The sequence below is a fragment of the Pristiophorus japonicus genome, chromosome 5 (genome assembly GCF_044704955.1).
Source record: "Pristiophorus japonicus isolate sPriJap1 chromosome 5, sPriJap1.hap1, whole genome shotgun sequence".
Lineage (NCBI taxonomy): Eukaryota > Metazoa > Chordata > Chondrichthyes > Pristiophoridae > Pristiophorus > Pristiophorus japonicus.
The window spans coordinates 52,905,334-52,932,863 of record NC_091981.1 but is presented as its reverse complement, the minus strand read 5'-3'; the positions used below and the strand labels follow the sequence as shown (position 1 = coordinate 52,932,863).

Below are 27,530 nucleotides of genomic sequence, written 5' to 3'. Positions count from 1 at the left end.
CTCTGTGACCTGAACCTTTATTCACAGGACCAAGAAGTGATGACCCTGCATGGGACCGCCCTTTATATACCTGGATGACCAGGTGAGGAGTGTCTCCCACAAGTTCACCCCCTGTGGTCAAGGTGTGCATTTCTTAGGTGTATACAGTATTGCAGTGTTGTTATGAAGGTTACAGTTACATGAAGGTTACATACATGACAGGGAGGTTAAAGTAACAGTGACCTCTGTGTGCAGCCTCATCTGTGTCAGGAACACAATAGCGTCAACTGCACATATAAGCTTATGTCGTGTTTCTAACCATGATTTGTTTGTAAGTTGCAATTAAGTTTTAAATTAAAAACACAAAAAATAGAAATCTGAAACAAAAAAACAGAAAATGCTGGCAATATGCAATTGATTATGAAGTAACTGCAGGTTAAAATGGGCAAATGTTTAGGGCAGAGTCCTTCATTGACTTGATGTGGAATTTTGAATTGTTAAAGTTTGCCCAGAACTAATACATTGGAAGTGAAATTAAAAGGGCTGTGGTAATTTTAAACAAAGTTATGTTTCATTTTTAGAAAAGGGCACAATAGTTGTGTGCGCGCTTGACGATGTTGTGCTTAAAAAGAAATAATCGTGGATGATGCGCTTCAGCAGTGCCGCTGGATTCCGGGAGAGCGACCACGTGGATTGCGTTTGGATTTTCGCGCATGTGATCTGAGCGGGATGCCGTCCGACAGAGAAAAAAAAACAGAATCAGGGGGTCAGGGGTCGGCGTGTGATGGCGCAGCGCAGTCGGAGCTCGAGACAGTGACAGTGGAACCCATAGCAAGCAAGCTCGAGGTAACAGGCGGCGCGAGGGACTTGGTGAGGAGCTGGGGCTCGTGCGAGACGTTAGACTGACCGTTACTTTTCAAACCTTGGCGCTCGGTTCAGGCTAATTGGTTGCCTTTAATAATTGATATCGGGCTATGGCCGGGTGTTGGGTGAGGGGAGCGGGCGGTCGTGTTTAATATCCCCTCAGAGAGAGCAGGTGACACCTATTTTCAAAAAAAAGTTGTTTGTGAGATTTATTTAAATCACAAGCGCCGCTGCCGCCGAGTTGATCACCGAGGCCTCTCTCTTGGTGGATGGAGGTGTTTGCGGCCGATGCCTTCACTTAACTTATTAATTTCGGAGCCCCGCAGTCGCACTTGAAACCATTAAGTTGCACATCGCAGCGTGGGAGACCATTGGGCCCGAACACACAGTCCCTGCATTGTTATTTTCCCGAGCTGGAAATAAGTGCTGATTATTTCCTCATCAGTTCTAAATTTGCATCTTGCAGGTTTGAACATGTGTTCACTACATCTATTCTCTATAGAATAAGTAAATCTGGAACACGACCACTCTGACAGCGTTACAGATTTTTCCTTTATTAGGTCCACGGGTATACCACCTTACTATCACTTCTTAATCTTTACAAAAAAGAAAGGACTTGCATTTATATTGCGCCTTTCCCGCCATCACTGAGCCCCAAAGTACTTTCCAGCCTAACCCCTCAGTGCTGCGCTGGAGTGTTAGCGCAGATATGTGCTCGGCTATCGAGTGGGATTTGAAGCCACAACAGCAACCAGTTGCAATGATATTAAGAATAGAAGAACATGAGAAATAAGAGCAGGAGTAGGCCAACTGGCCCCTTGAGCCTGCTCCACCATTTAATAAGATCATGGCTGATCTGATCATGGACTCAGCTCCACTTCCTTGCCTGCTCCCCATAACCCTTTATTTCCTTATTGCTTAAAAATCTGCCTATCTTCGCCTTAAATATATTCAATGTCCCAGCTTCCACAGCTCTCTGGGGCAGAGATTTACAGTTCTTTAAGAGAAGAAATTCCTCCTCATCAGTTTTAAATGGGTGGTCTCTTATTCTGAGACTATGTCCTCCAGTTTTATTTACCCTATGAGTGGAAATATCCTCTCTGCATCCACCTTGTCGAGCCCCCTCATTATCTTATATGTTATGTTAAGATAATCTCTCATTTCTTCTGAACACCAATGTGTATAGGGTCAACCTATCTTCATAAGTCAACCCCATCATCTCCAGAATCAACCAAGTGAACCTTCTCTGAACAGCCTCCACTGCAAGTATATCCTTCCTTAAATACGACCAAAATTGTATGCAGTACTCTTGGTGTGGCCTCATCAATATCCTGTACAGTTATAGCAGGACTTCTCTGCTTTTATACTCTATCCCCCTTGCAATAAACACGAACATTCCATTTGCCTTCCTGATTACTTGCTGTACCTGCATACTAACTTTTTGTGTTTCATGCACAAGGACCCCCAGATCCCTCTACTGCAGCACTTTGCAATTTTTCTACATTTAAATTAAAATTTGCTTTTCTATTTTTTTCTGCCAAAGTGGATAACCTCACATTATACTCCATCTGCCAAATTTTTGCCCACTCACTTAGCCTGTTTATATCCCTTTGCAGATTTTTTGTGTCCTCCTAACAATTTGCTTTCCTACCCATCTTTGTATCATCAGCAAACTTGGCTCCATTACACTCGGTCCCTTCATCCAAGTCATTAATATAGATTGTAAATAGTTGAGGACCCAGCACCGATCCCTGCAGCACTCCACTAGTTACTGTTTGCCAATTGGAAAATTACCCATTTATCCCGACACTCTGTTTTTTTTTGTTCGTTAGCCAATCCTCTATCCATGCTAAAATATTCCCCCCCAACCCCATGAACTTTTATCTTATGCAATAACCTTTTATGTGGCACCTTATTGAATGCCTTCTGGAAATCGAAATACACCATATCCACTGGTTTCCCCCTTATCCACCCTGCTCGTTACATCCTCAAAGAACTCCAGCAAATTTGTCAAACATGATTTCAGTTTCATAAAACCATGCTGACTCTGCTTGCTTGAATTATGCTTTTCCAAATGTCCTGCTACAGCTTACTTAATAATGGACTCCAGCATTTTCCCAATGACTGATGTTAGGCTAACTGGTCTACAGTTTCCTGCTTTTTGTCTGCCTCCTTTTTTAAATAGGGGCGTTACACTTGTGGTTTTCCAATCCACTGGGGCCACCCTAGAATCCAGGGAATTTTGGTAGATTACAACCAGTGCAGCAACTTTTAAGACCCTAGGATGTAAGTCATCAGGTCCAGGGGACTTGCCTGCCTTTAGTCCCATTATTGTGCCTTAAAACATCCCAATATGCTTCACAGGAACATAATCAAACAAATTTGACACTGAGCCACTAAATGAGATATATTAAGTCAGGTGACCAAAAGCTTAGGTAGATTTTAAGGAGTGACTTAAAAGGAGAAGTGAGGTGTCGCGAAGCAGGGAAGTTTAGGGAGGGAATTCTGGAGCTTAGGACCTTGGCAGTTGAAGGCACTACCGCCAATGGTGGGGCAAAGGAAGTAGGGGATGCGCAAGAGGCCAGAATTGGGGGAGCTCAGTGATCTCAGAGGGTTGTCGGGCTGGAGGAGGTTACAGATGACTCTGAGGCAAGAGCGTGACCAGCTGACACCGAAGTTGACTACAAGGCTGCATAACCCATTTTCTACAGCCTTTCCCCATAACTCACTTGACTGACTCAAGCAATCAGTTCTGTGGTGGTTCTTGTGCTGGCTTTAAGGCTGCAATTTTTTTCTCGTGTCTTAACTGGTCGCTGCATGTTACGATGTTCAGTTATTACAAAGTTACTGTGAAGTATTAAGTATTATAATCACAGATAAATTCACCTCGAGAATACTTAAAAGCAGTGGGGTAAATATTATTCAGGCCTTTCTGACAAATATACTGCAGTTTAACGTGCTAGCTGAAGCAAACACCTACAGTGTAGTGGTCCCTCAATTATCTCGAGTTTTAGCTTTCTTAACCAAAAGATACCAGCAATTGATTTGAAGTTCATAATGATAATGAGCATTTATATTAAAAAGTGGTTTCTTTTTAATATTTTCTTAATTACTGCCTACCAATAAACAAATGTGTCTATAACAGTAATCTTCAAGAAAATTAGTGTTGAATGTTTAATATTTATAATGGACTGATTCAAGATTTCTTTTACAGATCATGCCTGCTGCTTGTGATTCATTAGTGGAAGACATCGAAGATATTGTGTCAGCGCAAGATCCAAAACCTCATGATCGACAGTTTGCAAAGAAGAGCATTGTCCCTCATGTTAGGAAGAGAAATAAGCACAAACAGGATGAGGTGACAGAAGATATAGAGGCTGATAGGTGAGTTCTATTTCCATCATTTTGTCAAAAATTGCAACATTTGATTACAACTCTGTTGGAACCCCTCCTGTCAGGTTTCCACCCCTGCCACAGCATTGTAATGGCCCTTATCAACTTCAAAAATGGCATCCTACGTCACTGTGATTATGGTAAGCTATCCCCTCTCATTCTTCTTGACCAGTTTGCAGCCTTTGATATGGTTGCCCACATGCTCCTCCTCCAACACCTCTCCTCTGTTGTCCAGCCTGGTACCGTTCCTATCGTATCTCACATGGCCTTGCTATCCCCTCCGTAACCATCACCCATAAGGCAATTTCTGACCATTTCCTTTTATCACTCTCTACCCATATTCCCCATCTTCCTCCTCAACCCACTTCTTTTCATATCCTCCCCTGGATAAACTCTCCCTCAAGTCCCTTACCACTACACTTTCTAACTCAACGACCTAGCCTTTGGCCTACTATTCTCTGATATCTCTGCAGCTACTGACTTACTAAATCACACCCTCTCCACCATCTTTGATGCTCTGTCCCCATTAAAATTCTTACACCATCTCGCCCTAGTCGTGTTCTCAGTATACCCCTCATCTCCGCACCCTTAATTCCAAGGGACACAGACTTGAAAGTCTTTGGCGGACAACAGGTCTGATCATCCATGACCAGAATGGACTAGATCATATAAAGCACTACTGGGGGACTGCTCTCCATCACTAACACACAATTTATTTTAAGATCATCCAGGACGGCAAAAATAGCACCAAGCTTCTCTTCAGCACTAATCGTCTTCTCAAACCACCCTCCCCTGCCGCCTCCTCCCCCTCCCTCACCTCCAACAATAAATGTGAGGAGCTCATGGACTACTTTGTTAAAAAGATTGACAACATCCATTCAACTGCCTCTGCTACTTCACTCCCTTCCAACTCATCGGGCCTTACTTCCTCTCTGTTTTCCTCCTATCCTAAATTTACATATTTCTCTAGTTTCTCTCCGATCTCACTTCTTGCCCTTTCAAATCTCATCTTGTCAATAAGGCCAATTTCCTGCTTTCTCTCGACATATTCCTTCTAAATTGATGACCACCCAACTTCCCTTCCTGGCTCCCATGTTAGCAGATAACTGTTCCCTTTCCTCCGGTATTGTCCCCCTTTCCTTCAAATCTGCTGTCATCACCCCTCTCTGCTCTTACTGTAACTATATGCTACTGAAACCCATATCCATGTCTTTGACTATTCCAAAGCACTCCTGGCTGACCTTCCTCGTTCTACCTTCCATAGACTTGAGATCATCCAAAACTCTGCCACCCATGTGCTAACTCGCACCAAGTTCCGCTCACCCGAGAAATCTCCCCTGTGCTTGCTGACCTGCACTGGCACCCTGTCAAATAACGCCTCAATTTAAAAATTCTCATCTATCTTTTCAAATCCCTCCATGGTCTCGCTCCTCCTTATCTCTGTAATCTCCAGCCCTATAATCCCCCTAGACTTCCGTGCTCTGCCTATTCTGGCCTTTTGAACATTATTGATTTTAAATGCTCCACCATTGGCGGTTGTGCCTTAAACTGCCTCAGGCCTAAGCTCTCCAATTCCCTCCCGAAACCTCTCCGCCTCTCCACTTCTCTTTTCTCCTTTTAAGACGCTCCTTAAAACCTACCTCTTTGAGCAAGCTTTTGGTCAACTGCCCTAATATCTTATATGGCTCAATTTTTGTTGTTTATAACACTCCTGTGAAGCACCTTGGGACATTTTATTACGTTAAAAGAGCTATATAAATATGTTATTGCAATGGCTTCTCTTCCTGCTCCCGCACAGTTACCTCTGGAGTCCCCCAATTACTTTGGCCCTCCATTTCTCATCTATGTGCTGTTCCTCGGCGACATCGTCCAAAAAAACACTGTCAGGTTCCATGTGTACACTGACGACACGCAGCCCTGCCTCACCATCACCTCTCTCGACCCTTCCACTGCCTCTGATTTGTCATGCTGCTTGTCCGCCATCCAGTATTGGATGTGCGGAAATTCCCTCCAATTTAATATTGGGAAGACTAAAGCCATTGTCTTCAGTCTCCACCACAAACTCCGTTACCTAGCCACTGACTTCATTGCTCTCCTTGGCCACTGTCTCGGGCTGAACCAGACTGTTCGCAACCTTAGTATCTTATTTTACCCTGACCCGAGCTTCCCACTCCATGTTCTCTCCATCACCAAGACTGCCTACTTCCACCTCTGCAACATCGCCGTCTTTGCCCCAGCCTCAGCTCATTAGCTGCTGAAACCCTCATTTATGCCTTTGTTACTTCTAGACTTACTATTCCAAAGCTCTCCTGGCCGGCTTCCCACCTTTCACCCTCTAAACTTGAGCTCATCAAAAACTCTGCTGTCCATATCCGAACTCGCACCAAATCCCGTTCATCTATTGGCTCCCGGTCTGGCAACGCCTTAATTTAAAAATTCTCATTGTTGTTTTTGAATCCTTTGGCCTCACCCCTCCCTATCTCTACCTCCTCCAGCCCTACAAACCTCCATGGTCTCTCTGCTCCTCCAATTCTAGCCTCTTGCGCATCCTTGATTTTCATTGCTGCCAAGGCCTCTGGAATTCTTTGCCTAAATTTCTACGCTTCTCTACCTTTCCTTCTTTTAAGACGCTCCTTAAAACCTACCTCTTTGACCAAGTTTTTGGTCACCTGTCCTAATATCTCTTTTTATGTAGCTGTGTCTAATTTTGTTTGATAACACTCTTGAAGCACCTTGAGATGTTTTACTGTGTTAAAGGCTCTAGAAAAACCCAAGTTGTTGAGAATGGAAAATCCTCATTGGAAGTAATTAACAAGAACAGGTTGAACTCCCTCATCCAGAACCATCCCTCGTCCAGAACCATTCCCATCCACTGGGTGGCGCATGCGCAGAACTCAGACATGAACAAATTGAAACCCTTCAGATTTGTTCCTGCTGACTCCCTCAATCGCTGGCGTGACCCCGCGATCTCTCTGACGCAATCCGAGCCCCAAGCCAACCAGCCCCGATATACCCTTGCTCAGTACCTGTATTGTACCACCCAATTTAACGTGACCACCCCTCGTCTGGAAAAATACCTTATCCAGAACAGGCTCGTTCCGGATAAGGGGGGGTTCAACCTGTACTTTGAATCTTGGTCATCGTTTCAGATTGGAATTGGTGGTTGATATCTAGTTGGAAGCATTTGTTTCATGGTGTATTCATTCTGTTGTGATTGAAAAGATAAATTGTAATGGTGTGTGATAAGACCCACTACTGTACTATTATTTGAGCTGGTTGCGAGGACAGAATTCTTAAAATTGAGGCAGGCAAATTAGAGTCCTAGGTAGCTAAATTCCGATAATGTGGAAATCTGCTGCAAAACCTTTCTAAAAATGCTGGAATGCACAAATTAAGGATGCTGCAGGTGGAAGTAATGAAAGCCTCTGCATTGTTCTCTTGCGAGGTCCCTACATTTTTCCCTTTTTGAGTGTGTGTATTGGGCCGATGCCCAGGAATGCATTGGCTCTCAGTATTGAATGGAGGCAGAAGGTGTGGATGCAGTAGTATTTTTGTATCGCAGAAGACTGGTGCTAATGGGGGTGGTTTTCACTGCATTTTATGTTGTGCAATATACAGGTAGAGCATCCGAAACCCCGGGACCGAGACTGTTTAGGATTTCGGAACGTCTTTGTGATGGCCTAAATTTGGAAACGCCCTGGCTGAGGTTCAGGTATTTCCAGATTTTGGATCGTCTTTCCGACGTCCTTGTCCTGAAACGCCAGGGCCTAGAAAGGAGAGAGGGGGGGGGGGGGAAACATAGAAAATAGGTGGAGGAGTCGGCCATTCGGCCCTTCGAGCCTGCACCACCATTCAATAAGATCATGGCTGATCATTCACCTCAGTACCCCTTTCCTGCTTTCTCTCCATACCCCTTGATCCCTTTAGCTGTAAGGGCCATATCTAACTCCCTCTTGAATATATCCAATGAACTGGCATCAACAACTCTCTGCGGTAGAGAATTCCACAGGTTAACAACTCGCTGTGTGAGGAAGTTTCTCCTCATCTCAGTCCTAAATGGCTTACCCCTTATCTTTAGACTGTGTACCCTGGTTCTGGACTTCCCTAACATCGGGAATATTCTTCCTGCATCTTACCTGTTCAATCCTGTCAGAATTTTATGTTTCCAATGAGATCCCCTCTCATTCTTAACTCCAGTGAATAAAGGCCCAGTCGATTCAGTCTCTCCTCATATGTCAGTCCAGCCATCCCGGGGATCAGTCTGGTGAACCGTCGCTGCACTCACTCAATAGCAAGAACGTCCTTCTTCAGATTAGGAGACCAAAACTGAACACAATATTCCAGGCGAGGAACACCAAGGCCCTGTATAACTGCAGTAAGACCTCCCTGCTCCTATACTCAAAACCCCGAGCTATGAAGGCCAACATACCATTTGCCGCCTTCACTGTCTGCTGCACCTGCATGCCAACTTTCAATGACCAATGTAGCATGACACCCAAGTCTCGTTGCATCTCCCCTTTTTCTAATCTGTCATTCAGATAATATTCTGCCTTTGTGTTTTTGCCCCCAAAGTAGATAATCCACATTATATTGCATCTGCCATGCATTTGCCCACTCACCTAACCTGTCCAAATCACCCTGCAACCTCTTGGCGTCCTCCTCACAGCTCACACCGCCACCCAGCTTAGTGTCATCTGAAAACTTGGAGTTATTACACTCAATTCCTTCATCCAAATCATTAATGTATATTGTAAATAGCTGGGGTTCCAGCACTGAGCCCTGCGGCACCTCACTAGTCACTGCCTGCCATTCTGAAAAGGACTCGTTTATCCCGACTTTCTGCTTCCTGTCTGCCAACCAGTTCTCTATCCACGTCAGTACATTACCCCCAATACCATGTGCTTTAATTTTGCACACCAATCTCTTGTGTGGGATCTTGTTAAAAGCCTTTTTAAAGTTCAAATACGCCACATCCACTGGTTCTTCCTTGTCCACTCTACTAGTTACATCCTCACAAAATTTCTGAAGATTTGTCAAGCATGATTTCCCTTTCATAAATCCATGTTGACTTGGACCGATTCTGTCACTGCTTTCCAAATGCGCTGCTATTTCATCTTTAATAATTGATTCCAACATTTTCCCCACTACTGATGTCAGGCTAACTGGTTTATAATTACCTGTTTTCTCTCTCCCGCCTTTCTTAAAACGTGGTGTTACATTACCTACTCTCCAGTCCATAGGAACTGATTGAGTTGATAGACTGTTGGAAAATGATCACCAATGCATCCACTATTTCTAGGGCCACTTCCTTAAGTACTCTGGGATGCAGACTATCAGGCTCTGGGATTTATCAGCCTTCAAGCCCATCAATTTCCCGCCTAATAAAGATGTCCTTCAGTTCCTCCTTCTCACTAGACCCTCGGTCCCCTCGTACTTCCGGAAGGTTATTTGTGTCTTCCTTCGTGAAGACAGAACCAAAGTATTTGTCAACTGGTCTGCTATTTCTTTGTTCCCCATTATAAATTCACCTGAATCTGACTGCAAGGGACCTACGTTTTGTCTTCACTAATCTTTTTCTCTTCACATATCTACAGAAGCTTTTGCAGTCAGTTTTTATGTTCCCTGCAAGCTTCCTCTCATGCTCTATTTTCCCACTCTTAATTAAACCCTTTGTCCTCCTCTGCTGAATTCTACATATCTCCCAGTCATCGGGTTTACTGCTTTTTCTGGCCAGTTTATATGCCTCTTCCTTGGATTTAACACTATCCTTAATTTCCCTTGTTAGCCACAGCTGAGCCACTTTCCCCGTTTTATTTTTACTCCAGACAGGGATGTACAATTGTTGAAGTTCATCCATGTGATCATTAAATGTTTGCCATTGCCTATCCACCGTCAACCCTTTAAGTATCATTTGCCAGTTTATTCTAGCCAATTCACGTCTCATACCATCAAAGTTACCTGTCCTTAAGTTCAGGACCCTCGTCTCTGAATTAACTGTGTCACTCGCCATCTTAATAAAGAATTCTACCATATTATGGTCACTCTTCCCCCAACGGGCCTCGCACAACAAGATTGCTAATTAGTCCTTTCTTATTACACATCACCCAGTCTAAGATGACCAGCCCTCTCGTTGGTTCCTTGACATATTGGTCCAGAAAACCATCCCTAATAAACTCCAGGAAATCCTCCACCACCGTATTGCTACCAGTTTGGTTAGCCCAATCTGTATGTCGATTAAAATCGCCCACGATAACTGCGGTACCTTTATTGCATGCATCCCTAATTTCCTGTTTGATGCCATTCCCAACCTCTCTACTACTGTTTGGTCTGTACACAACTCCCACTAGTGCTTTCTGCTCTTTGGTATTCTGCAGCTCCACCCACAAAGATTCCACATCATCCAGGCTAATGTCCTTCCTTACTATTGCATTAATTTCCTCTTTAACCAGCAACGCTACCCCACCTCCTTTTCCTTTGTCTATCCTTCCTGAATGTTGAATATCCCTGGATGTTGAGTTCCCAGCCTTGATCCCCCGGGAGCCATGCCTCCATGATGCCAATTATATCATTATTTATTAATTGCTGCCTGCGCAGTTAATTCGTTCACCTTATTACGAATACTCCTCGCATTGAGGCCGAGGCGGGCGAGTTCGGATTTTGGAACATTTTCTGGTTTCCGGATGACCCCGCCACGGATTGGCCCGGTGTCCGAATTCCATAACATTCCGAATTTCGGAACTCTGCATTTCGGGCGCTCAACCTGTACCCCCAAAAGTCATTTGTGGAAGCACAGCAAGTAGGAAACTCTTCTTTTGGCTAAATGCCTTTTCTTTATCCACGGACAATACTAGCACACTAGTGTGTTGTATAATTGCATGGCAAAATAGTCATTTGGTGTTGTACACCAGGTAGATGGAGTATAATGTTGGAAAGTATAAGATCATGCACTTTGGCAGAAAAAAATCAAAGAGCAAGTAATTATTTAAATGAAGAAAGATTGCAAAGTGCTGCAGTACAGCGGGACCTGGGGGTACTTGTGCATGAAACACAAAAGTTTAGTATGCAGGTACAGCAAATGATCAGGAAGGTCAATGGAATCTTGGCCTTTATTGCAAAGGGGATGGAGTATAAAAGCAAGGAAATCTTGCTACAGCTATCCAGGCTATTGGTGAGACCACACCTGGAATACTGCTTGCAGTTTTGGTTTCTATATTTACGAAAGGATATACTTGCTTTGGAGGCAGTTCAGAGAAGGTTCACCAGGTTGATTCCGGGGATGAGGGGGTTGACTTATGAGGATAGCTTAGGCCGCTACTCATTGGAATTCAGAAGAATGAGAGGTGATCTTATCAGAACATCTAAGGTTATGATGGGGCTTAACAAGGTGGATGCAGAGAGGATGTTTCCACTGATGGGGGAGACTAGAACGAGAGGGCATGATCTTAGAATAAGAGGCCGCCCATTTAAAACTGAGATGAAGAGAAATTTCTTCTCTTGAAGGTTGTAAATCTGCAGAATTCGCTACCTCAGAGCTGTGGAAGCTGGGACATTGAATAAATTTAAGACAGAAATAGACAGTTTCTTAAACGATAAGTGGTGCGTCAGGGAAGTGGAGCTGAGTCCATGATCAGATCAGCCATGTTTATTGAATGGCGGAGCAGGCCGTATGGCCTCCTCCTGCTCCTATTTCTTATGTTCTTAGGTGGTGGGGTGGGTGTTACTTGTGAAGCCAGCACCCAGGATTTATGAATGAATGAACACATTTTCATTTATATAGCGCCTTTCATGACTTCTCAAAATGATTTACAGCCAATTGAGTACTATTTTTGTAGTGTAGTCACTGTTGTAATGTAGGGTAACTTGGCAGTCAGTTTGCACACCACAAGGCCCACAAAGAGCAATGTGATAAATGACTATCATTTTTAATGGTACTGGTTGAGGAATAAATGTTGGCCAGGACACTGGGAGAAGTCCTCTGCTCTTCGAATAGTGCCATGGGATCTTTTACGCCTTCTTGAGGGAGCAGACGGGATCCTCATTTTAATACTTCAACTGAAAGATGGTACCTCCGACAATGCAGCAGTTGTTCAGTACTCCACTGGAATGTCAGTCAACATTATGTGCTCAAGTCTCTGGAGTCGGATTGGAACCCACAATCTTCTAACTCTGAGGAGAGCGTGCTGCCACCGAGGTTTGATTTAGTTGGATAAGCCAGGGGTGATTGGGTCCCTCTAATGTTCCCTTTTAAACTGTGTGGCTGCGCAGTGCTCCAGGGATCCTGCACAGCCGGTGCGCTAGCTTTTAAATTGAAAAAAACGTGTCTGCACAGACTTTTGAATGGGCCGTGCAGCCCCTTAAACTGGCTGCGCGACCCCAAAATAAATTACGGGAACTTTTTTCCAGACTACAGGTTTTATTTCAGTTGAAGGAATATTGGCCTCTCGGATGCACATGTGCTTACTATTTTTATGAAAGGTTGATTGTGGCTGAGTTAAGTAACTCTGAAATGGGATTTACTTCGAGTGTGTGCTTGATTTAATTGGTGGAGGAGATTCATCATGGTGTGCATGGTCAATTTAGCGAGTAAGGTTTTGTGTAGTTCCCCATATCAGTTTGGTCTTAGAATGTTGCCAGAAAGCAAGCCTTTTTATTGCCTATTTGAATTGTGTTGGTTGATATTAGGGCACCTGGTGCATGTGCATTCTGCTTTGATGGGTGAGCCATGAGAGCAACAAGTATTATGTGGACTGATTCAGAGGTATCAAGTGAGGTTTAACTGTTGAACTCTGTTGATTTTGGTGGCATTGCTCATAGTATTGCCACTTGATGCTTTTGGTCTTCCCAGTTCTTGTTTGGAAGAAGCTTCCCAGGCTGTCTACTTGATATTATTTGGTCATGTATGGTCAACCTCCTTTGTACTCACAAAACAGCTTGTATAGTTTTTACCTGATTTGGGTTTAGGCCCAAGTACCGGATGGAGTTGCTCCTATTTTTTTGAAGCAACGAGTTTAGTTTGGAGTATCTTAGAAATCACAATTCTCGACATTTGGTTTGCTCCAGTTCGAGTGAGTTAGTTTAGTTTTAGTTCAGTTTTTTTCAAAGGAGGGCGTTACCAGCCACTTACGCCTGTTTTGCAAGTTTCGGCACCGAAAAGTTGCTCCAAACTAACTTAGAACGGTGCAAGTGTCGACTTTTGTGCGCTCAGAAAAACCTTGGTTACACTTTAGAATTAGGCGCAGGTAGCCAGAGATGAGGGAAGGGAAGTTAGGGGAGTTTCCAAAGCATTAACACTTCACTTTTAAAAATAAAGAATAAATGATAAATCCAATAAATAAAAAGTTCCTACCTTACCTACCTGTTCAGGAGCACCGGGAACCCGACCAGGGCTAGGGGCTGCGTGCTGCAGGCTGGAAATCGGCGCTCTGCCTGCTCCAAGAGCCCATTCGGCCAGGGCGAGAGGCTGCGTGCTTGGGCCCCTCCCATACAGCCAGCAGCGCGCACACACAGAATCTGGGGGCCAGGAGCTACTGCGCACGCGCGCAGACACCACTTTTTGACCCAGGGCTGTAGCTTCCTCCGCCCCCCCCCACCGTTGTGTTGCATCACGCTGACTGCTGAACAGGCCTGCTGCACTTGGAGAATTGCGAGGTAAGTTTTTGGCACGCTTTTCATTCTACAAAATAAGTGGGCCTCTAGGAAGTGTGCCATTCTAGCGGATATTGGAAACTTGGGCCCTTTGAGTTGCTATTTATGATGGGATTCTTATCCTTTGGGACTCCACTAGTTTCTTCATTTGGAGTTCCAGGTCCTTCTGAGATTAGAATGTTAGTTTGGGAATTTTCCTGACATCTTGTGTTCGTAGTTCATTATAGTTTCCAGAAGGAAACTGAGTCACCAAGCTTACATCTATGTCTTTATTCACTGCTGGATGTGGTTTAATGTAAATCAGATCTAACTGTTAATTGCAAACTTACTTTCTGGAGACTATGTGGGATGCCCACCACATTTTCTTGATGCCTCTAAAATTGGAAAAATAAAGTGCCACTACACCATTGTGTAAAGACTAAATTAATTGGTCAGATTTATCTATAGATAAATAAAATAAAGAAGCAAAATGCTTAGCAAGATAATACAAACCCATGAGAAATATATGAATGTGAAATTAACAAGCCCATTGAACCTGTCCCGTAATGCCATGAGATTTCTACGCACCATCATGCTCAACCAAATCCCCAACCCCCAGGTATGCGATCTCCTGGATGAGGTGAAAAAAAGCGAGGAAAAATAATGCGGGAAATTCCTATCCGAGCCCCTGCAGGGAATCAGACAAATTCCAGGAGATTAGTGAGCAGGAAAAACCCTCCCCCTGCCCCCATCCCCCAAACCCAACCATACGTTGGCCACATGCAGGAACTAGTCCAGCTCCCTTTTGAATACTTGCAGCAAATCTGCACTCAGTGCAATTTCCAGTAACTTGTTCCAGCAGTCAATGACTGAAAAAAAGTACTTCCTGATATCTTACCAGTTCTATGCTTAGCAATTTAGACCCATAATCCTGGTGTTCCTTAATCTGTTCAACTTGAATGGCCTATCCACATGGACCACATCTAATCCTTTCATTATTTTAAAGGCCTCAATCAAATCTCAAGGATACGCTTTTCTAGACCTTCTCCAGCTTTCTAAGCCTACAGTGGTAACTGAGAGCCTTTAAAGTAGGTACCAACTTAGTGGCTGTACGCTCAACCTTTTTTAGCATCTCTATAATCCTCCACAATGAGAGGGGATTAAAACTGGGCACTGTATTCCAGGTGAGACCTTGTACAGAGATAGAATAATATTCCTTATTTTGTAGTTAATCATTCTGGAAATACATCCTAACATATTACTTGGCCTCATGCCATTGGTCATGGACCTTCAATGATTCATTCACGATAACACCCAGGTGATTCTCCTGCTGACTAGCTTTAAGCATGCAACCCTGCAGGATGTATACCTGCGTTGCCTTTATCCAAGTTCATAATGGGTGTATTTGGGCTTCCAGAAGGCATTTGATAAGGTGCCACATAAAAGGTTACTGCACAAGATAAAAGTTCACGGGGTTGGGGGTAATATATTAGCATGGATAGAGGATTGGCTAACTAACAGAGTTGGGATAAATGGTTCATTCTCTGGTTGGCAACCAGTAGCTAGTGGGGTGCCGTAGGGATCAGTGCTGGGACCCCAACTATTTACAATCTATATTAACAACTTGGAAGAAGGGACTGAGTGTAGCGTAGCCAAGTTTGCTGATGATGCAAAGATGGGAGGAAAAGCAATGTGAGGAGGACACACAAAAATCTGCAAAAGGACATACAGGCTAAGTGAGTGGGCAAAAATTTGGCAGATAGAATATAATGTTGGAAAGTGTGAGGTCATGCACTTTGGCAGGAAAAAAAATCAAAGAGCAAGTTATTACTTAAATGGAGAAAGATTGCAAAGTGCAGCAGTACAGCGTGCATGAAACACAAAAGGGGACGGAGTGTAAAAACAGGGAAGTCTTGCTACAGCTATACAAGGTATTGGTGAGGCCACACCTGGAATATTGCATGCAGTTTTGATTTCCATATTTACAAAAGGATATACTTGCTTTGGAGGCAGTTCAGAGAAGGTTCACTTGGTTGATTCTGGAGATGAGGGGGTTGACTTCTGAGGAAAGGTTGAGTAGGTTGGGCCTCTACTCATTAGAATTCAGAAGAATGAGAGGTAATCTTATCGAAACGTGTAAGATTATGAGGGGGCTTGACAAGGTGGATGCAGAGAGGATGTTTCCATTGATGGGGGAGACTAGAACGAGAGGACACGATCTTTGAATAAGGGGCCGCCCATTTAAAACAGATGAGGAGAAATTTCTTCTGAGGGTTGTAAATCTGTGGAATTCGCTGCCTCAGAGCTGTGGAAGCTGGGTCATTGAATAAATTTAAGACATAAATAGTCAGTTTCTTAAACGATAAGGGGTTATGGGGAGCGGGTGGGGAAGTGGACCCGAGTCCATGGTCGGATCAGCCATAATCGTATTAAATGGCGGAGCAGGCTCGAGAAGTCGTATGACCGACTCCTGCTCCTATTTCTTATTCTCTTCTGTTCTTATGATAATGGAACCAGTTCCTTGTCCAAAATCTGTCTGCTGTAACCACAGGATTCAAACTTATTTAGTAGGGTTGATTATTGAAAACAAAAAGTTCTTGCAGATTTTCTCAGCAAGGTCTTAGTAACACAGTCGCAGAAAAGTCAATAAACAAACACAGCAGAACAGACAGGATCTATAAAGAGAAGACGTTAACTTTTCAGCTGTATGCCATCCATCAGAACTGATGAAGCTGTGTATTTGCAGCATTTTCTGTTTCAGATTTCCAGCATGTGCAGGTTTTATTCCTTATTCTTGGTCGGCTACGTGAATTGATCTCTCGTGGACCACCTATTGGCTTCCCGCATGTTTTAACGATATGGAAAACGGAGAATATGAGGGGGTTCCTGAATTATAAGGGTGCCTTTATTTAATTATAAAACATAAGTGTTGAGGGTTATCAAAGTAAAAAGGGTATTTTAACCTGTAGTAATGATACCAATCCTAAATCTCACGTTCCAGCTACTTTTTCTCATAGTTCAGCAATCATGGAACACAGTCATTTGGATCATGCAGCTGCCTCTCGATAATCCTGTCTATCAAGCTGTTCACATTAACACCTGTTGTAAGATTTCTAAATCTCTGGCATTAAATTTGATAGTGAGACGATTCTTTTAAAACAATTGGAACAGTTTATTAAAACACACACACATGCACATATCAGCAGTCTTCAATTATCCGACAGATCTACCTTAGTTACAACAGAGGTACAATGAGGGTATAATAAAAAGTGATATACGATACTTCCCTTTGGCTGGCTGGTTTGAACACACGGCTTGCTGTTTCAGCTGGTCTTCAGCGGGAGGTCTTGTGCTGTGTGTCCAGAAGCAAGAGGGGGAACAGTTCCTGATTTGTGTTTTTTATACCTCTCGTTTGTTGTTCCTCAGAAAGCCTCAGGATTGGACCTTGGTTCCAGGGCAGTACCTTATTTGCTCTCCTCTGGATTAGCCCAGCCATCTCTTTATTAGTTTAATGTTTCCAATACACAACACCCATGCTGTAGCTCTGTGGGCTTCCATTTTGTTTCTTTCAAAACTCAGCCTTTCCCGATAATCTACGCTTTTAACATTTATTTTCCTTCACTTGTGTCGTACTTTGCTTTTTTTTGTTGAGCAGTCGACTTTTTTATGTCATCTGAGGACTGCTTTAGCACTTTGTCATGGCAATGCAGGGGAAGTGTTGAGGTCCTAATTCTGCATGATCAATTGGGCCAGCTAGATATTTATGGAGGCTTGAAATTCATGTTATTTAGGAGGGAGGTGTTGACGTGCCAGCACTGAGGTTAAGTTGTTAGGGTGATGAGGGCACAGTTATGTAAATGTGAATTCTTTTCCCTCAATCTGGCTCAGCGAATTCACTGAGTCGAACACCGTTGCCGCTTATAACAAAGCAGACTTTATTCTTTTGTTTCACCGGCCGGGACTTATCAGAACGAAGGAACGCTCTCCCTCAGAGTGCGCCCACTTCCCTCGGACAAGTGCCGTTACATTGTAAAGGCGCACCGGTTATACATTTTCAGTACAAGATACAATTAGAGTGACATTCAGTTCAGCCTATCCCCTTTGATCCCTCCTTCCCTTTGTCCACTCATGAGCCGACATCTATATGGGCTGTTTTTACACAAAGAGCTTTCTCACACATTGCACAAAGAGCTTTCTCACACATTGCTTGTAAATGTTACAATTTTACTGGCGTGACTAGTAACTTAGACCTTGAGCAAGTCTGTCAATTGTGCTGATGTAATATTTGCAGTCTGACATTCTTTGTTATTTTCCATTATTCCTTTGTTCACTTCACTGTCTCTATTGCTTATACATTTTCTCACATTCACATTCCCCCCCTTTTATCATTCCATGATAACCCTGGTGACTATTCCAGGAGTATCGCATTCAGCCGTTCGCACTCTCTTTCCTGATCCTCCTCGTCGAGTAGGCCTTTAGTTTGCTGGATCATAACCCGGGAGTCCGTGACCACAAGAGGGTTTGCTAACCTTGCCATCATTACTTTGCAACAAAGGTTAAAGCAACCAACAATCAAGCAACAGGTAATTATTACTACGATGAGAATAATTGCCCCATGCATTAGATAGGATCCCCAGGATCCACCTAATAGCCAATCAAACCAGCTAGATCCTCCTGCTGGCGTGGATAACTTCTTCACCTCCCTTCTTATGTGATCAGTGAGATTGGTTATGTTTTCTGAACTATCGGGAATGTAAGTATCTGAATGTTGCACTATCAGGGCACATGTTCCCCCTTTCTCAGCGAACATATAATCGAGGGCCATTCGGTCTGGAGGAAATCACGGTCCGCATTGCTACCATTTCGGCTGTGATGTCCTCCAGAGCTTCAGCGGTATAGTTAGCTATTTGTTCCAATACCCTCACTAGGTTCTGTACTTCATCCATGGTGCGTCCTATCCCGAATGGGAACATCATGACCCCAAAGAACCTTTCGGCGGGGGTGAGGGCTCGCCTGTGTCGGCTGGAGGCATGTGCTTCCGCCAGGTTACGTATTTGCCGCACAAATGGCACCACATATCCCAGATAGCAGGACCCTATCCATCGCCTGGGCAACCAGGGATATGCCCTATGCCCGCACACAAAATACGTGCCGTTATATGCTGCCTTCTGATATATTGTGTTGGGGTCCCAAGACTGGGCCCACAGACCTCCACCTGTTTTATTCAGAAGGTGAGAGAGGATAGTGACTTGTGCACCTGTTGTGATGTTGAGACTGTGTGGGCAATCGCTGTACCCTATGATATGTCCCTTGCTACTGGTGTCATTTCGGGTTAAACATATGTTCCCGGTTGGCCTCCCGATCGCCGAGGTATTGGTCAGGGCTAAGAATGGGGATTCCTTTTCACAGTCGTGGATTGGTTGGTACCATCCCTGGAACGTTTGACTAATGGGGTACCCAGCACTCTCCCACTTAGTGACGTTCCCGTGGTTGTCCACACGGTAATGGTATGATGCTCCTCCTGCCTTCCGTGATCCCTCTGACGATACCTGTTAGATTGCAATCTTTGAAAGCGAGGGATACGTGAGAAGCAAGTATCGTTATTATCTCTTTCACAGTTGGGGGAAATCTCCGAAGGGCTGGCCGCCTCGCAGCTGAAAGTCTGATTGCTCCCAGACCAACATCTTGACCCGCCTTTCATCTTTCGTATTGGCCCCCTCCTCTCATGCTAGTCTGGCTCAGAAGCCACTTGACAGTCTCAGTTAGGGTCAGTGGAACGGGGCGCAAAGGAATTCCCCCTTTGGAATGTATAAGGATATGTGAGCACACCCAGCATAGAGAAAAGTTCCCATTTCGTGCATAAACATAAGACATATACAAAAAGGTGTTTACATGTACTCTCGCTTCAGTCTCCCCTCCCATGCGCTGCACCTGTCGTACACCAATGCTACTATACAGACTGTGGCACACAGACACAGTTTCATCTTATTACTCTTGGTTAACAATTACTCGAGAACAAAATGTTTCTTGTAGTGTCTCTCTGGACAAGGATAAATAGTCCGAATATTTTGCTGATTCAAAGAGTTCGGTTTTCTCACCTCTCTTCTCAGGTCTCCGTCGGTGTAGCTGGTTGTCTATCACTACGGGTAGGAGTTCAAACCGTTCTCCTCTGGACTCACTCGGTTAGTCAGGGCGCTGCTCGAGAGGACCTTGTTCAGCTATGGAGAAGAGGAAGTCTGGAACAGAAACAGGAGTTAGAATAACCAGTAAAATAGGTTCGTTAGAGGGTGGTAAGCTTGCAGTGGTGCAGGTGAACCCAGGCACTTTTCCCCTCAACCTTGGCTGCAGTGGGGGTAGTAAGTAACACCTGAAAAGGCCCCTCCCATCGTGGCTCTAATCCCTTCCGAATCCATTTCTTAATCAGGACATACTTCCCTGGTGCCACGAGGGGCGATTCGGGTAAAACTGGGAGGTCGAGGTGAGCATCTCGAACCTGGTTGTGGCCTATTCGCAGAGCCTGAGTCAGAGAAAGAACATAGGTGGTCATCAGTCGAGCTGGGATACCATATCTAGGAACAATTTCCCTCATTAACACCTTAACAACAGTTTGAGCCTTATTGTCCAGGGTAGGGTAGGCTTTGATCCATTTGCTAAACACATCTACTATTACTAACACACATTTGTAACACTGAACTCTTTGCAACTCAATGTAGTCCAACTGCAAGGTCTCAAAGGGACCTTCTGGTAGGGGCGTCTTACCCCAATCACAGGGGACTCCCTTCCCTGGATTGTGCTGTTGGCAAACAAGGCAGCGACGACTGATGTTCTGGGCCAGCGCCTGGAGTCTAGGGTGCCACCAACTGGCCAAAAGCGTGTCACTTGTTGTCCTTGCTCCACAATGAGTACCAAAGTACATACATTCAATAACCCATAGGGCCAATTTGTCAGACATGCAAGTCTGTTCCGCGGGAAACATAGAAACATAGAAAATAGGTGCAGGAGCAGGCCATTCAGCCCTTCTAGCCTGCACCGCCATTCAATGAGTTCATGGCTGAACATGAAACTTCAGTACCCCCTTCCTGCTTTCTCGCCATACCCCTTGATCCCCCGAGTAGTAAGGACTTCATCTAACTCCCTTTTGAATATATTTAGTGAATTGGCCTCAACTACTTTCTGTGGTAGAGAATTCCACAGGTTCACCACTCACTGGGTGAAGAAGTTTCTCCTCATCTCGGTCCTAAATGGCTTACCCCTTATCCTTAGACTGTGACCCCTGGTTCTGGACTTCCCCAACATTGGGAACATTCTTCCTGCATCCAACCTGTCCAAACCCGCCAGAATTTTAAACATTTCTATGAGGTCCCCTCTCACTCTTCTGAACTCCAGTGAATACAAGCCCAGTTGATCCAGTCTTTCTTGAGTGGTCCAGAGTTTTGGAACATTGTCATAAGTACATTCATAATCTTTCCACAACAGTTTATCTTTTTCAGGAGCATCCTCCTGTGCTTCAATGACATCTTGGATGGTTGGCATTGGTTTTTCTGAGGCTAACTTATCCTTTGCAGGATTTTTAGTCTGACTCATCTTTTATCCATGCATGTCGAGGTCACTCTGTGAAATCGGAGGTCAGGGTTAGGTTGGGTTTATGGATTCCCCACCGTGGGGTACATTGCATAGGTGATGGTGCTATGGCTGTGCACTGTACCATCTGTATATGTCTGGTCCCGTTTTTTAAATCTCTTTCAGCTTATTTATCTTAGCCTTTTAACTCTTCAATTTGTTTTGTTTGAGTATCTATTTCTTTATTGTATCAGGCAAGTATTATTACATAAGCTAGTTCTGTTTTTATTTTTATTCTGACTATTGCACCATTTCCTCTGTTAGGTGAGTCTTTTTTCTATTAAGAAATCCAAATTAATAATGTTCAGTATAAAACGGCTGTCAATGGAAAGGGTTAACTCCTTTGCAGGTTTGTAAGAAGACCTGATGTAATTACGTGACTTCACGTAATCATCTGAAAAAAAAGTCTTTGTGCCTTCAAAACTTGCTTAGAAATTAGGAATCCGTTAAACAGCAGAAATCATTAGTAAAGCCGTCATAATAAAAGTCTTCTCATCAGGAAAGGCAGCATTTAGATTAAACTCCAATTTTTTTAAACTTCGAATTCAAGTACTTGCCAAAGATTTAAAAAAAAAAATGGATTTAAAACGAGACCACACATTTTTAATAGCAATTTGTTTACTGAAATTCAATTTCGTCATCAGCTTCGGTCAATGCAAAGCCAACCATTTGACTACGTAGTCTATCGATACCTTTCTCAGAGGTCCCAGTGGAACTCTTAGTACGTTTCTCGTGTGCGCACTCTTTCTTTAAGACGTCTACGGTTTTAACATGTCCTCCTTCCATTAATGAGAACCCGAATTTAGTGGCGTTTTCCTGCCAACTCGACAGAAGTGATGCATCTTTTCAAACTGCATCGGAACTTGCTCATAATTTAAAATCTCAGAACATTTTTTTTTCTTTCAGCACCTATTTAGTACGTTACGTCTTTTTTTTTTTAAAGATCTTCTTTCTTCAAATTCGGTTTTGTATTTTACACAGAGGGCTCGGGTCTCGGTGAATTTGTTAATTTAAAATCTCAGGCAATCGAAGACACTTTTTCTTTCAAATTCGTTCAATTTGTTTTCTTTCAAGGTTGCGTCTTTTTTTTCCGTCTTTTCCATAACTGGAGGGGAGTCTAGCACTTAGGCTGAGGGCTGCTTTTTGTTATCTCAATTGTTCCAGCCTCAAGGTCGTGTTATACTGTCTCTTTTATACTGCAGATTTAATATAATAATTTTTTTTTTGAATCCACTTCCGTATTTTGCTGTGCCTTCTCTGAATATCCCAAAATCATAATTCACACTTTGTAAGTTCAATCTTTAGTTAAAACTTTTTTTGAGCTTAGAAGCTTTTTTTTTTAAAAAGGCATTCTTTATCTCATTCCGAGACTAAATTTATGTCTTTCAACCCAATGTAATCAATCATTGCATGTTTTCTTTCGACAAGTAAGTGAGCGTGTCAAATAAATTCTTTTTTTTTTCAACCACCGGGACCATGTATTTTTTTTATCTTTTACTCAACAAACCTATCCTTTGTGCATTTCCTAGCTCCGTAACTTATCATCCGAATATATGTAATTCAATAAGGTTCACACTCTTAAAACTTCCCACATACAGGACAACACTATGAAGGGTTAAAAAAACTTTCACTCTGTTTGAAAAAGTGGGTGGAGCTAAAACAAACCACAACTCCCCGGTTTCCCAAACAGGCTTTCTTATCCACAGTCAAAATCACACAAGCACTTCTCATTTAAAACAGACGTTCACAAAATTCTCTCTCCTTTCCTATTAATTGTTTTGGCCGGCTCTATTTTTGGATCCATGATCTTTCAGGGAATTCCTCACACAATTTTTGTAGTGGACTACCGGTATTCTTAGTTTTATCTAAATGATTACCCATCCTCGCGTCGCCCCGCGTAGGATGTCCTAATTAATCCCGATCCCTCGCGTCACCCCGCGTTGGATCCGGGTCCTAATTAATCCCGGTTGTCCCTGCATCGCCTCGCGGTGGTTTAAGTTATCTTACCCAGAGCCTAGGCGGACCAAGTGATATACAAGATCGCCGCCGTACCTGGAATAAGTACAATTTTAAATTTACACAGTCCCGCGTCGCCCCGCGGCTTAATTTACCGAACTCCCTAACCTCCGCGTCACCCCGCGGTTCACGCGATTGTCTATCCCTCCGTGTCACCCCGCGGTTTTCCTGTTCGCGTCGCCGCGCGATAAGCCTTACTTAATTTGTTCTAGGTTCCAGATTTACCTATTCTAACCTATCCTTCCGAGTCACCGCCCGGTTCGCGTTGCCGCGAGATTTCCCTATCCTTCCCTATTCTAAGTTTAGAAGGTATTCGCCAGATTGTCCTGGATCTCGTTCAGACACTACCTGAGAACCAGCGAGTGGCCAAACTTTCCTCAGACTTCTGAAACTGAAGGAAACTGCAGTGGTATTTTAAAATATACTCACTCCAGTGGCCATTTTCCTCCCGTCTCGTCCAAGGCTAGTCTGGCTCTTAATTTGCAAGTTTTCGGCAGTCGTCCATTGAGATCCCACTTCTGACACCAAATGTCAATACGGATTCTTTTCCCTCAATCTGGTTCAGCGAATTTACTGAGTCGAACACCGTTGCCGCTGATAACAAAGCAGACTTTATTCTTTTGTTTCACCGGCCGGGACTTATCAGAACGAAGGAACGCTCTCCCTCAGAGTGCGCCCACTTCCCTCGGACAAGTGCCATTACATTGTAAAGGCGCAGCGGTTATACATTTTCAGTACAAGATACAATTAGTGACATTCAGTTCAGCCTATCCCCTTTGATCCCTCCTTCCCTTTGTCCACTCATGAGCCGACATCTGTATGGGCTGTTTTTACACAAAGAGCTTTCTCACACATTGCACAAAGAGCTTTCTCACACATTGCACAAAGAGCTTTCTCACACATTGCACAAAGAGCTTTCTCACACATTGCTTGTAAATGTTACAATTTTACTGGCGTGACTGGTAACTTAGACCTTGCAAGTCTGTTAATTGTGCTGATGTTGTAATATTTGCAGTCTGACATTCCTTTAGTTATTCTTCCATGATTTCTTTGTTCAATTTCACTGTCTCTATACATTTTCCCACATTCTCAACTTCAATGTCTCCATACATTTTCAAACCTTCACATTCTATACATTTTCAAACATTGACAGTTACACATATTAAAACTTAAATATTACAACTTAAGACATATGCTAGGTGGGGTTGTTTCAGGGATGAGCATTCTAACTGTGACTTGTGTGTGTTGGAGGGGAACATAAAATATTTCTTGGATCCAAGGCATGGCATATACAAATTTAGGCCACTGCATCATTTGCAAATGTCCTATTTCAGCAGTTGGTTTGTCTAGATGCAGTGAAGGACACAGATCAGGTCTCATTATTGTAGTGCTCTCCATAGAGGCAAGTGGTAGGAATATGTTTGGAATGTAAGGGTGTGTGAGATTGGGCATAGATGTCTAACATTACAGTCAGCTCACCAGCTATTGCTTGATTAGGATGGAGCAGTCAGTTTTCCTCAACTGTCAAATCCAGTGGCTCAGTGATTGTTGATCAGCAATCACTTATGAAAGAGTGAGATGGTCCTCTCAGTTTGGCATTTTCTGCAGGGGAAAATCTGATTCTTGCAGAAAGGCTTGTTCTTAAAATAGGTTAAGACATTTTTCTTGCTGAATGGTTGATGCCCTTGATGTTCAAGAGGATTGTTTTTGATATCCACCACAATGGGAACAAATTTGGTTTATTGTGTTTGGAGCAATACAAGTTGGCCCGACACCGAGCGTAGGTTCCCCTGTATATGACCGGGAGAGAGAGTCCCCTTGCCTGAGACTGCGACTGCGGGTGGTTTGAATCCTGATCTTATCTACCAAGTCCTTCCATTCTGCATTTTAGACCTGTTGTTGATCTACCAGACTCTTTCTTCAATGGCAAGTACCTTTTTTTTAAACTTCACAAGACAGCGTGAGTAAGTAATTCCTCTTCCTTCCCCTCTGCCCCCTTTCATGGCTTCGGCCACAGGATGGGATCTATTCCTTTACCGTGTCAACCATGGTCGAGGGCAATCCTCGGTTGAGAAAAAATTGGAGATTTTCACCGTGATATTTTCTCAGAAACCTCATGATAGTTTGCTCAAGTGACATTAGCAGAAGCTAGGGAGCAGGTTATCTTCCTTTTCTTCTATCCGTGGAATAGCTTGTGTCATTAGGTGGGAGGAGGAATAAAAAAATGAGAAGTAAATGTATAACCATGTTGAGACAATTTTTTTGTCTTTGGTGATGATCATATGACTTAAACAATGTTGGTTCATGTGCAGCGTCCTGAATCCAGAACCCGCGGGACCGAGGCCGTTCCGGGTTCCCGTTTTTCCGGACTTTGGAACGTCTTTCTGACGTCACGAATCTGGAAACACCCGAGCCCAGGTTTGATGATTTTCTGGATTTTGGAACGTCAGGAAAGGGGGTGGGGGGGATCCTCGCCGAGGAGCTGTTTGGGTCGCCGGCCCTGTCGTTGAGCAAGGCCCAGCTGCCAAGGAGTTGTTCGGGTGGGCCCTGCTGAAGAGGAGCTGTTCGGGCGGGGCCCCGCCACTGAGGAAGTATTCGGGTGGGGCCCCGTACGCTGAGGAGGAGCTGTTCTCTTTTGTGAAAACTGATACAAAGTATTCATTCAGAACCATACCCACGTCATCTGCTTCCACACACAGATTACCTTTTTGGTCTCCAATCGGTTCCACTCTTTCTCTAGTTATCCTCTTGCTCTTAATGTATTTATAAAACATTTTTGGGTTTTACTTGATTTTACTTACCAACATTTTTTCATACTCTCTCTTTGCATTCCTCGTGTTCTTTTTAATTGCACCCTTGCACTTTCTATACTATAGATTTTCTGCCGTATTAAGCCCACGGTATCTGTAATAAGGCTCCCTTTTTTTTTATCCTAGGGGCTCTAGATTTGTTAGTCCCACCCTTTTCCTTTAAGAGAACATATTGCTCTGTACCCTCAGGATGCCTCCCATTGCACTGACACTGATTTACATTCAAGTAGCTGTTTCCAGTCTGCTATGGCTAAATCATCTCTCAGCTTAGCAAAATTAGCTTTTCCCCAATTGAGAACTTCTGGTTTATCTTTGCTCTTTTCCATAAACTACCCAAAATCTAACTGAATTATGTTCACTAGCACCAAATTCTCTCCCACTGCTACCCGTTCCACCTGCCCAGCTTCATTCCCTAAAACTTAAGTCCAGAACCGCCACCTCCCTTGTTGCGCTTGCTACATACTGGCTAAAAAAAGTTGTCTTGAATGCATTTTAGGAATTCCGGACCCTCTATACCTTTCACAATCATTTTATCCCTGTTAATATTAGGGTAGTTGAAATCCCCTATTATTACTGCCCTGTAGTTTTTGTACTTCTCAGAAATGTGCCCACATATTTGTTCTTCTAGCTCCCTCTGACTTGTCGGGGGTCTATCACAGGCGGTCCTGCGAACGAGGATGACTTGCTTCCACACCAAAAGAAATGAGTTCGCAGTTGTTTCAATGAAGGACCCGATATTCCAGTCCGGAACTCTGGGTGGAAGATGCCTGTGCGTGAATTTTTTTGACGTGTGGTGACCGTTGCACATCAGCCACCACACAGGCTTGACAAAGCTAGACCTTTATCCAGTGGCAAGGGTTAACCAGGGCAACTGAAGACCTGTTCTGCTGCACGGACCGAGTGCGCGCGCACACCACATCGCAGTGTAAGCTGGCCTCGGCTCTTCTGCGCCCGTACCCCATTCATCGCTCCTCTGCCACGATCTTTTGCCACTCCTCTGCCACAAAACATTCGCCACACCTCTGCCATGATCTCTCTCAGCACCAAACATTTGCTGCACCTCCGCCATGATCACTCGCCGAATTGCAGCCACGATCCCTCACTGTTCCTCCGCCCCGATCATCCGCTGCATTTCTGCCTCGATCTCTTGCTGCTTCTCCGCCTCAATCATTCGTCACTCATCCACCTCGACCTTCCTGCTCCTCTGCTGTACCTGGGCCCCGC

General features: G+C 43.9%; 1 protein-coding gene across 2 annotated transcripts in view; it reads left to right on the top strand.

The window, feature by feature from the left end:
* Positions 1–750: 750 nt before the first annotated feature.
* Positions 751–27,530, top strand: part of cdkal1 (CDK5 regulatory subunit associated protein 1-like 1) — a 1,217,472-nt gene continuing 1,190,692 nt past the window's right edge. Inside the window, exons 1-2 of one of the 2 annotated variants that reach the window (XM_070880626.1) lie at positions 751–825; positions 4,058–4,227. In XM_070880626.1, coding sequence (XP_070736727.1) covers positions 4,061–4,227 — 167 coding nt within the window. In that variant the 5' untranslated portion in view covers positions 751–825; positions 4,058–4,060. Of the gene's footprint in view, positions 850–4,057; positions 4,228–27,530 lie in introns of both variants that reach the window. The other variant, XM_070880627.1, reaches the window with a different exon arrangement.